Source organism: Microcebus murinus, chromosome 16 (genome assembly GCF_040939455.1).
Source record: "Microcebus murinus isolate Inina chromosome 16, M.murinus_Inina_mat1.0, whole genome shotgun sequence".
Taxonomy (NCBI): Eukaryota; Metazoa; Chordata; class Mammalia; order Primates; family Cheirogaleidae; genus Microcebus; species Microcebus murinus.
In genome coordinates this window covers 59,330,618-59,340,578 of record NC_134119.1, presented here as the reverse complement: position 1 = coordinate 59,340,578, position 9,961 = coordinate 59,330,618, and the positions used below count along the sequence as shown (strand labels likewise).

At 61.5% G+C, this 9,961-nt stretch overlaps 1 protein-coding gene across 1 annotated transcript; it reads right to left on the bottom strand.

Annotated features, from left to right (window-relative positions):
• Window positions 1-178: 178 nt before the first annotated feature.
• KIRREL2 (kirre like nephrin family adhesion molecule 2) lies at window positions 179-8,425 on the bottom strand. Its single transcript, XM_075993433.1, has 16 exons — window positions 8,178-8,425; window positions 7,351-7,403; window positions 6,993-7,142; window positions 5,908-6,057; window positions 5,587-5,747; window positions 5,037-5,187; window positions 4,615-4,720; window positions 4,365-4,513; window positions 4,030-4,157; window positions 3,813-3,945; window positions 3,480-3,580; window positions 3,095-3,314; window positions 2,534-2,644; window positions 2,136-2,239; window positions 1,375-1,440; window positions 179-571 (listed from the first exon to the last, which is right to left on the bottom strand). The coding sequence occupies exons 1-16, from the start codon at window positions 8,423-8,425 to the stop codon at window positions 236-238; spliced, it is 2,367 nt and encodes a 788-aa protein (XP_075849548.1). The 3' UTR covers window positions 179-235.
• Between the last annotated feature and the right edge of the window lie 1,536 nt (window positions 8,426-9,961).

The window sequence follows — 9,961 nt, the reverse complement described above, 5'->3', positions numbered from 1 at the left end:
CTGCCATCTTGAATCTCCCTGACACAGGGGCACGGTGGCTGTCTCCCTCCCACAGGGGGGAGCCCCTGAGGCTGAGCTGACTGTAATCCATGATCCTGGCAACCGCAATGGTCCTTCCCTCCCGCGGTATTCGGTTCTGGAGGCGTGAGGTCTCCCACTTGTTCTGGTTCCTCAGAAATCAGGGCAACCCACGAAGGCAAGTTGAAGATCCCAGGACTCCTCCACTGGAGGGATGTCACACATGAGTCTGCAGACGCTGGTGGCTGGGTGTGGGGAAGGCGGCATAGGGGAAGGGGGGAGTCCCGGGGGCGAGATCTGGGGGTGCGAAGGACGTGGGTTTGATGTAGCTGGCGAGAGCTCGAGGGTGAGGTGTGGTGAGGTAGCCTGCCCGGGCTCGGTACAGTCTGCACGGGGGGACCATGCCCAGGTGCGGGTTGAAGTCATAGAAGGTAGGGGTCCCCGGGGGCCCGAGGGGGGATGGGGGTGGCAGGAAGAGGCCTCCTCCAGGGGCTTCACCAAGGCTCAAGCTCACGCTGACCCCTCGGACCTTGTAGTAGCCATTGGTTGGGTCCTGCAGGCACAAATAGGACTTGGTAAGGTATACGGGGGTACAAGGGCGTGAGGGCCTCTGATGGAGAGATACACGGAGATAGAGCCAGACTGAAAGAGAAAGAAAGGAGCAGGAGACACAGAGACAAAGAGACAGACACATAGACCAGCAGAGAGCCAAAGCGAGACAAAGAACAGTGACAAGAGACAAAGGGACAGAAGGAGATAGGCAGAGACAGAGACGGAGAGACAGAGGCCTGCCAAGGGGTGGCAGTGTGGCAGAAGATGCAGAGAAGACAGGAGAGAGTCCTTCATCTGCCCAGCAGCCCCTAGGCTTTGCTCCTGTGTCCTGCTGTGTGCCACTGCTGGAGACATGTCACCAGGAAAGACCTGGACTCTTGTCCTCATGGAGATCCCAGGCCAAGGGCAAAAGGACAAATCGCCAGACAGAGCCCAGAGGCGTCAAGGCCGAGACTGGGGAAAGCACAGGCAGAATGACCAGGCAGTGACGAGAGAAGCACCCGCTTCTGGGAACAAGGACTGTCTGAGCTGAGAGTGGGGGGACAAAGGGGGACATCGGGGAGAAGCACCCAGAAGGCCTGGCATGTGACCGAGATGGGGAAGGCACAGGTGGAGAGAACCCCGGTCCGGGGCTCAAGGTGGAGGAGCTAAGGCTGGGACAGGCATGTGGGCATAGTGGAGGCGGGGGCAGGAGGGGGCTGGGTCCCCGTTCTGGGGTAAGAGAAGGAAAAATGAGGGGACAGAAGTGGGAGAGAGCTGGAGACACAGTGGAGGGGACGCCGCCCCTCCGAACACAGCACTCACCTTGGTCTCCAGAGCCCCTTCCTCATCCAGAGCCAGGTCACTGTGGTCGGCGTGCACAATGGGGCCCTGGGGTGGGGACACAGTGAGATGGAGTGGCCAGAGGAGCCTCTTGTGCCAGAGCCAGGCCCCAAGGACCTTCAGCCCACCACGGGCGGCGGGAGGGACTGAGAGCACCTGGGACCTGGGGACTGGACTCAGCACAACAAGAGGACCCTGAAGACATAGTGGGCCTAGGGAATAACTGGGTCAGGGCACATTTGGGTTCTGCTCCTAGAGCCACCTCATAAGCAAGGTAAAGGAAGGGCCTTGAGACACACCTGGCGAGGTGGCTCACGCCTGTAATCCTAGCACTCTGGGAGGCCGAGGCAGAAGGATTGCTTGGGGTCAGGAGTTTGAAACCAGCCTGAGCAAGAGCGAGACCCCATCTCTACTATAAATAGAAAGAAATTAATTGGCCAACTAAAAATATACAGAAAAAATTAGCCGGGCATGGTGGCGCATGCCTGTAGTCCCAGCCACTCGGGAGGCTGAGGCAGTAGGATCGCTTGAGCCCAGGAGTTTGAGGTTGCTGTGAGCTAGGCTGACGCCATGGCACTCACTCTAGCCTGAGCAACAAAACGAGACTCTGTCTCAAAAAAAAAAAAAAGGGCACATTTGGTCATGGGGGCATTTGGGAACGCCCTATTTGAGTTTGCCGGCCAGCTCTGGACTGGGTCCGAGGCGGGACTGGGTCCGGAGGCGCATCTGGGCTGGCATCCTACCTGGTCCTCCCGGCTGCCTGTATCCTCCTCCTCGGGGGCCCGAGAACTGGAGCCGTCGCTGCTGCCCGGGATTCGCACCATGTTCTTTTGCTCTGAGAACGAGCCTGAGGCCGGGACAGAGAGGGGCGGAAGTCGGTGATGGGGTCTTGGCTTGTGGAGAGCAGTAAGCAGGAGGAGAGAGGACTCAGAGGGGAAAATTGGGTGGGGGCGGCGGGGAGCCAATAGGAACCCTGGTGAGGAATATGTCCCCAGGAGACCCGGAGCCTGAAGGTGAGCCAGGCCCTGGGCAGGGCTAGAGCTGGGACTCGGGCCAGGTCCCAGGGCCAGGCCGAGACACTGGGGAGGGCGTGTGTGGGGATGGGGGTTGGGGAGTTGGGGGGCTGGGACGGGGTGCAGGCACTGACCCTTGCCATAGCGCCAGCAGCAGAGGGTCACCCCAGTGATGACCATAAGGAGAGTTGTGGCCACCGAGGCCACTCCGGCCACGATCCTCACGGTGGGCAGCAAGTCTGCAGGGGGTAGAGGGGGCACCCTGAGAAGGAATTGGGGGATGGGCTCAGGGCTTGGCTTTGGGGAGCACTGGGTTTGCCAAGTTTGAGGATTCCCAAGGTTTGCAGTCCCCTCATTCAGGGTTTAAGGGCCCATGAATTTGGGGTCCCACAGGTTTGAGAATACCGAGTTTAAACTCCCTGGCTGGGAGTCTTCGAGTTTGAGTTTGTACTTTGCAATTCCCCAGTTCCCTTCCTAACTGTGAGGGGTCTCTCAGTTTAGGGTTCTGTATTTGAGGGAACATATTGTTTCCGGGTCCTGGGGTTCAATGAAGCCATAGTTTTGAAGCTCCCAAGGTTTGTGGGGTTTCTGCATTTGCAGGCGGGAGGTTTGGCAGCACTGGGTTTGGGGATCCCTATACATGGGGGGTTTGGAATCCCCAGATTTGGGGTGTTCCAGCTGGGTCTCACCTCTGCGGCCCAGGCTGACTCTGGCGCCCCCCTCGCCCAGCCGGTTCCGGGCACTGCAGTTAAAGCCCCTGCTAAAGTCGGACTCCTGGGTCCCCGAAATGTGTAGCACAGAGATCAGGCCTGGACCGTGTCCCCCGTGGCCCTCCGGGGCCGGGAATGTCTCCACCAGGAATCGGCCCTGAGACCCCGCCGCCAGGACGCCCTCGTCCCAAGACCAGACCTGGGGGCGCAGAGAGGGAGGCGTTGAGGAGACTGGGGGGCCGAGGGAGAAGCGGGTGGGATGTAGGGGAAAGTCAGACATGGTCACAGCAGTCCGGAGGTCCAGGTGAGGGGCCAGGGACCACGGGTGGATGACGGGTCACGTTGGGGGGCGACATCTCCTTACCACGGCTTCTGGGGCGGGGGAGGCGAAAACTAGACACTGCAGGCGGGCGGGGCCGCTCAGGAAGGCGGGCGCGGAGTGCAGGGCGGTCACCACCGGCGGAGCTGGGATGGACACGGCGGTCACCGAGAGGAGAGGTCGCGCCCTCCCCCAGGGCGGTTCTCAGCAGAGAGGGACCGGCCTAGCGCGACCCACAGCGCCACGGCCCCCAGCGAACTCCCACCCTGGCCGGCCCGCCAGGCCCGGAGCTCCTCCAAGGCCGCTCCCACCGCCCCCAGACCTCGCCCCTCCGCCCGCTCCCCGTCGCCAGGTCCCCTGGAAGGCCCGCTTCCTCACCGTTCACCGTCAGCCTCGCCTGCGCCGCGCCACCGCCCCGGCCCGAGAGCCCCGGCGCCGCCCTGCACGCGTAGTCGCCTGCGTCCTCCGGCCCCACCGACGGGAGACGCAGCGTGGGCCCCGAGCCCAGCACCTGGCACAGGGAAAGGGCGTCAGGGCCGGGACTTTGCGAGGAAGCCGGGCCCGCCGCCAGCCACTGCCACTGATCGGGGGTCACCTGCGAGCCACCGCGGCGGGTCCAGGTTACCCGCGGGGGCGGGTTCCCGCGCCAGGCGCAGCTGAAGGAGGCGTCTCCCCCCACGTCCACCGACGCCGGCTCTGGCTTTGCCTGCAGAATCGGCCCAACTGGAGGAGGGAGAGGAGGGGTCGCGTGAACGGGCGGCGGGATGAGCCCCCTGACCCGGGACCCGCCCCTCGGAAGCATTGCACCCTCAAAGGCCCAAGTCCGCAACTCTCCGCCCCCACGCCCAGGCCCCGGCCCGGCCCCCTTTGCCTCCCGGCCCTTCGCAGCCACGCCCCGCTGTGCCGCACCCACGGCCCGCCCCAGCTCACACAGCACGTCCAGCGCGGTGCTGCGGTTGGCGCTACCCACGGCGTTGCTGACCTCGCAGGACACCGGCTCAGTCAGGAACGAGGCGTCTGCCAGGACCTCCAACATTGGCCCGCGGGCCCCGAGCACCGGGGAGCCCCCCTTTGCCCATCTAGGAGGTGGTGGCGCTGTTAGTGTAGTCTCCAGTCCCTGGCACGCCCACTCCGGTCCCAGCACTCCCTAAGCCCGCGCAGAGCTGGCCTTTGTCCTCACCTGTAGCCGGTGACAGGAGGCTGGGCAGTGGCCTGGCACAGGAAAGTGACCTTCTCTCCTTCCTGCACAGTCTGTGGCTCAGCAGACAGAGTCACCTCTGGGGGGTCTTTTGGAGTGGGACAGTGGTCAGCCGGGCAAGGACCACAAACACCTGCATTGCTGTCCTAGGAGTCCAGTGCCTCGTCCCCCTGTTCCAGGAGTCTGGGTCCCTAGTGCCTTCTTTCCTTTGGCCGAGGAGTCTGGGCTTCCAGTTCCCAGTTCCCCCAGGTACCCCTATGTGCCAGCCTTCTGTCCTCCCCTGCTATCTCAGATCCAGGAGGCCGGGCCCCAGCTTCCTCTTTCCCCGGGGGCCACAGTCCCCTCCTTCCTTAGACCCAGAAGTCCTGGCCCCACACCCCTGTCCCAGGGCCAGCCACACTCACACTGCAGGCTCAGGGTAATAGATGTGTCCCTCCCCACAGGCAGGGCCTGGCTCTGAGCTCGGCAGACCAAGGTGGCTCCATCGTCACGTCTGGAAGGGGTCAAGGATAAGGTGCTCTCTATTGACCCAGTGGTCCCTTCCTTCAGCACGGTCTGGAGGTGTGGATAACAACGTGAGTTTATGTGCACTTACAGAGCGCTCACTACGTGCCAGGCACTCTGCTAGGCATTTATAGGTATTACTTTCTCTAATCCTCACAATTACCCTATCAGGTGCATACTACTATTGTCCTCGTTGTGCAGATAAGGAAACTGAGGGACAGGGAGGTTGAATAACTTACTCGAGATCAATCAACCAGCAAGTGGCTGAGCCTTGATTTGAATCCAGGTAGTCTGGCCCCAGAGTCCTTACCCTGAATCACATTCCAAGGGGGCCCGACCCTTGAAGCCCTGCCCTCCCAGGCCCTCTTCTCTTCTGGATGAGTCTGTGGTCAGAGTGGGCCCCAGGTTTCCCCGAAGGAGCAAGGGCTTGCACCGGGATTTGGACCTGACCTGGTGGAAGGTGGTCCCATCCAACCGGATCCCATCTCGGAACCACAGCAGCTCAGGGGTGGGGCGGGCACCCCCGCGGCTTCGACAGGTCAGGTTCGCAGGGACTCCAGCAACCAGAGACACAGAGGGGCCTCCCAGCACCAGGGGGGCTTCTGGGGGTACTGCAGGGTAGATCTGGGGTCAGAGCTGGACCCTGGGCTGAGACACGCATCTTTTCAGCTCTGACTGGCCACTCCACTGGGCTCCCTGGGCTCCTGATACTCCCAGCTAGCATTGGCTGCCCCCCTGGGCTCCCAGAGGACAAGTGGGCTGGGTCCTCACCCAGTACGTGCAATTGGGCTGGCCGAGAGCGGAGTCCCGCTTGCGTAGCCTGACATTCGTACGATGCTTCATCCTCTAGCTCCACAGGCCTAATGTGGAGATCATGATGGCCACTGTCTGCGTTCCCCGAAATCCAGTACCGGGACCACCCTGGAGTCAGGAAAGACGCAGTCACACCGTGGTTTTGAGTTCCTGGCCTCAGCCCCCCATCCCCAGACATCCCGCATCAGAAACTGGGCCCACACACTTGTTGGTTAGACATTATTAAAAAGTGTGTCCTGACTGGGTGCGGTGGCTCACGCCTGTAATCCTAGCACTCTGGGAGGCCGAGGCGGGCGGATTGCTCAAGGCCAGGAGTTCGAAAACAGCCTGAGCAAGAGTGAGACTCCGTCTCTACTATAAATAGAAAGAAATTAATTGGCCAACTAATATATATACAAAAAACTAGCCGGGCATGGTGGGGCATGCCTGTAGTCCCAGCTACTCGGGAGGCTGAGGCAGGAGGATCGCTTGAGCCCAGGAGTTTGAGGTTGCTGTGAGCTAGGCTGATGCCATGGCACTCACTCTAGCCTGGGCAACAAAGTGAGACTGTCTCAAAAAAAAAAAAAAGTGTGTTCTGGGCCCAGAGAGACTCTTACTCCCTCCCAATACACAGGCACTCAGATGTGGGGGTTATGAAGTCAGAAAGGAAAGCAGGAAGATGATTGTCATGAGAGTTAGGTGACATCCTACCTCTGGGGTAAGGAGGGGGAGGGCTGTCACCAGGGAAGGAAATGAAGAGGGCTGGTGGGAGGGCTGGCAATGGACCTGGTTATTGGCTACATAGGTGCCTACTTAATGTGGCACATCTTCCATTTATGTTTGCTGCACTTTCCTGCATTTACATACTATTTTACACTACAATAATCCCAAACTCTATGGTTCACCCCCAAAGAAGGAGCTCAAAAGTCAGGACTCCCAAATGTTTACCCAAGCCCATCAATTCTCCAAACTCTGAAACGTCAAAACAGAAACTTCAGGTATAGCCCAAGCCCAGCAGCGCCACCCAAGAGCCAGCCCCTCCCTGAATGAGAGAACGGCCTCACCTGGCAGGTCCCTTTCGCCCCCTAGAGCCAGCCCGTCCTTGGTCCACTGAACCAGCCCCCCGTAGGCGCCCAGAGCGCAAGGCAGCCGGGCCTCCTCCCCCAGCAGCACCACTAGGTCCTCCGGCTGTTGCAGGAAATGGGGCGACGTGCCTAGGAGAATGGGGGCAGCAGAGGCGAGCTCGGCACAGGCAAGAACCCCCTCATTGAGGACCCGGGAGTCCAGTTCCCAGCCCCTTTCCCTCAGGCTAAGAAGCCCTGGCCTCCAGAGTTCTCCCCCCCACCAGGTCCCCCAACCCCTTTTCCCTAGTAAGGTGACAGCCAACCCCCCCCCCCATTCATGCTCTCCCCTTTGCGGTACCTGCGTGCGCTCTGAAGCAGAAGAGGAGGACGAGCAGGGCAGGGACCAGCATCCTGAGTGCGTGTCCCCCAAGGTCCACGAGATTTGCAGTTGCGCCGGCTTTCCTGCCAACTTCTTCCTCCTAAGCGCGCCTCCCGCCACCCAGGCCGGAGCCCCCTTCGCGCTCCACTCGGCCCCAGGCTAGAAGATTCCGGGAGCCCCCCAAGTCTGCTTGCCCGCAGCCCGGGACGCTCTGAAGCTCTGAAACGCCTGCCCATCGCGCGCCCTCGGTCTCCGAGAGGCCCGGGGCGGGGGTGGGGGCCCGATCACGCTCGCCCCGCCCCGGCCGCCCGGGAGCCCCGCCCCTTCCATTGAGAAACTCGGGCCGAGGCGCGCATGAATGGGGCTCGCGGGGCCGGGTTCTGCGGCGGGCGGGCGCCCCAGCCCGGTTGGAGTCTGGGAGCCGGAACACCTGGGTCCCAGGAGGGGGTCCCGGCCGGGTTGGACACCTGTGCCCTGCCGGGGTGGCGGGGGCGGCATGGGGGTGACGAGAAGGGAAGGGAGGGAGTGGAAGAAACTTGCTCAGCCCAGGTCCTGGAGGGACTGCGCTGAGTGGAAACGCAGCTATAAATGGGAGCCCTGGGGGCCTCGCCAGTTTCCGCGCCCTGGGGACGTGGGCTCTGGGACTCCCCTGGGCCTGGGGGTCGGGAAGAGGGCACTCGGGGTGCCTGTTGGGCAACTGGGACCCTGAGAAGAAGGGGGCTCAGCTTCCTGCACCTTAACGTCCCCCCACCCCAAATATCCCTCTGCTGCCTCGTTGCCACTGCAAAGCACAGCACGTTCTAAACCCAGGCGTCCAGGCCGCCAGCCCCTCCTTTCCCAGGACCCCTCTCCCTGCCCGGCCGGGCCCCTCGGCGCGGTTGCCGGGCGACGGCTGGGAGGCGGCGGTGCGGGGCTGGGAACCGCGCAGCTTGAGCTGACGGCTCCAGGCAGCCCAGCTGGGGCGTTCCCACGCCGCGCAGCTGGCCAGCAGGTGGGCGGGACCCTGAGCCGCCCGAAGGAGGGCTGGGGGCTGGGGGGACCCTGGGTCTGACATTCCTGGGCCTGTAGGGACTGGGGGTCCACATTCAGGTTCGCAGTTGGTCACACAAGATTGGCCATTCAGGGTAGTATGGCCGCAGACAGGGTCTCGCTCACTCTCAGGCTCCGGCTCTTGCGTTTCCAAAAGGCGGGGAGGGGTGAGGGGGTGGGGGCTGGATTTCCAGGATTGTAAGGGACTGGTGTGTCTGACCTTGGTGGCTGAGAAGCTGATAGCCTGATCTCTGGGTTCCTTGAGGGGTTCTGACTGCAACGGGGTGCTCTTGGGAGAGGATTTCTGGTCTTAAGTCTTAGAGTCAGTGGATTTAACCACCAATCTCTCCCCGCCCCCACACGGCCCAGGGGGATTTGAAAGTGGACAGTGAGCATCTGTCCTAAGTCGTGCGTGTGTATGTGGAGTAGTGGGGGGAGGATTGGAGGCCTGAACTTGGGGGTCCTCGGTGAAAAGGGGGTGAGACTCTAGCGTGTGAGAGCAGAGGGTCCTGGGGTCCCAGACCCCTCGTGCTGGGGGCCCGAACGCCTGGCTTCGGTGTTGCAGATCCAGTGCCCGGATTTGGAAATAGGTTGGGTTCCGGGCCAGGACTCCTGGGTCTTGGGGAGGAAGTCAGGTAGTGAGGCCTGTTTTTCCAGACACCTGATATTTCTTCCCTTTCCTGGTCCTCTAGGGGCCACGAGCATGGAAAGATGTTGAGCCCACGGTCCCAGGAGCATGCGGAGAAGGAAAACAGCCAAGGCGGAGGGTGGAAGGTTTGTGCTAATTAAAGGTCCAGCAACTGCCTGCTCTACGCCCTGGCGCCCAGGGACACCATCTGGTGACAGACCCCACCCCCGCCCCCACCCCAGCTCAGCATCCAGCCCTTTTCCCAGGAGGTGTGGGGGCGGTCGGGAGAGGCAGTGCAGCAGGAGGGCAGGAGTCAATGATGGGAGGGAAGAAGGCAGATGAGAGGGGCGCCCAGGATGGAGCTGTGGGGGCGCGGGTCACATGCCTCCTCTGCCTGGAGGAGGAGCAGATAGGGGCTGCCGGGAGGGGAAGAAACCGAGCCGTTCCCATTCCCGAAGGACACACGCCAGCATAGCTCAGCCCATGCGAGTGTGCGCCTGCTCACTGGGGCGAGGAGGGCTGCCAACTAGCACACGCTTGGAAAACGCTGGGAGGTGACAGTCAGGGGGACCCAGAGACAGATGAAACAAGGAGAAAGAGGCACAGCCAGAGGGTGACTGAGAGCAAATATTTATTGGGCTCCTGGAGTGTGTGAGAGACAGTGTGGGGTGGGGTAGCGGGTACAGAGATGAGCACAGGGCCGGAAAGACAGAAAAACAGAGACACGAAGAGGCACAGAGACAGAGAGAAAGTGAAATATTAAAGGATGGCCGCGATTTAGCCACTTCATGCAGAGAGAGAGAGAGAGAGGAGTTTCAAGGAGTTGGAGGAAGATAGAAAGATACATCAAGATGGGTAGAGGGAGGGAGAGAGAGAAACATGGAGAAGGAAGACAGAGACGGGGGAGATGGCAAGACACAGAGACAGAAGGAA

What these genes read in the sequence shown, in the direction of transcription:
- KIRREL2 (XM_075993433.1), bottom strand. Translation starts at nt 8,425, where the DNA reads ATGTCAGACCCAGGGTCCCCCCAGCCCCCAGCCCTCCTTCGGGCGGCT. An exon ending in TATTACCCTGAGCCTGCAGT is followed by an intron (nt 4,721 to 5,036) that starts GTGAGTGTGGCT and finishes CCACTCCAAAAG; the next exon opens with ACCCCCCAGAGGTGACTCTG. An exon ending in GCGCTATGGCAAGGGTCAGT is followed by an intron (nt 2,240 to 2,533) that starts GCCTGCACCCCG and finishes TCCCGGCCTCAG; the next exon opens with GCTCGTTCTCAGAGCAAAAG.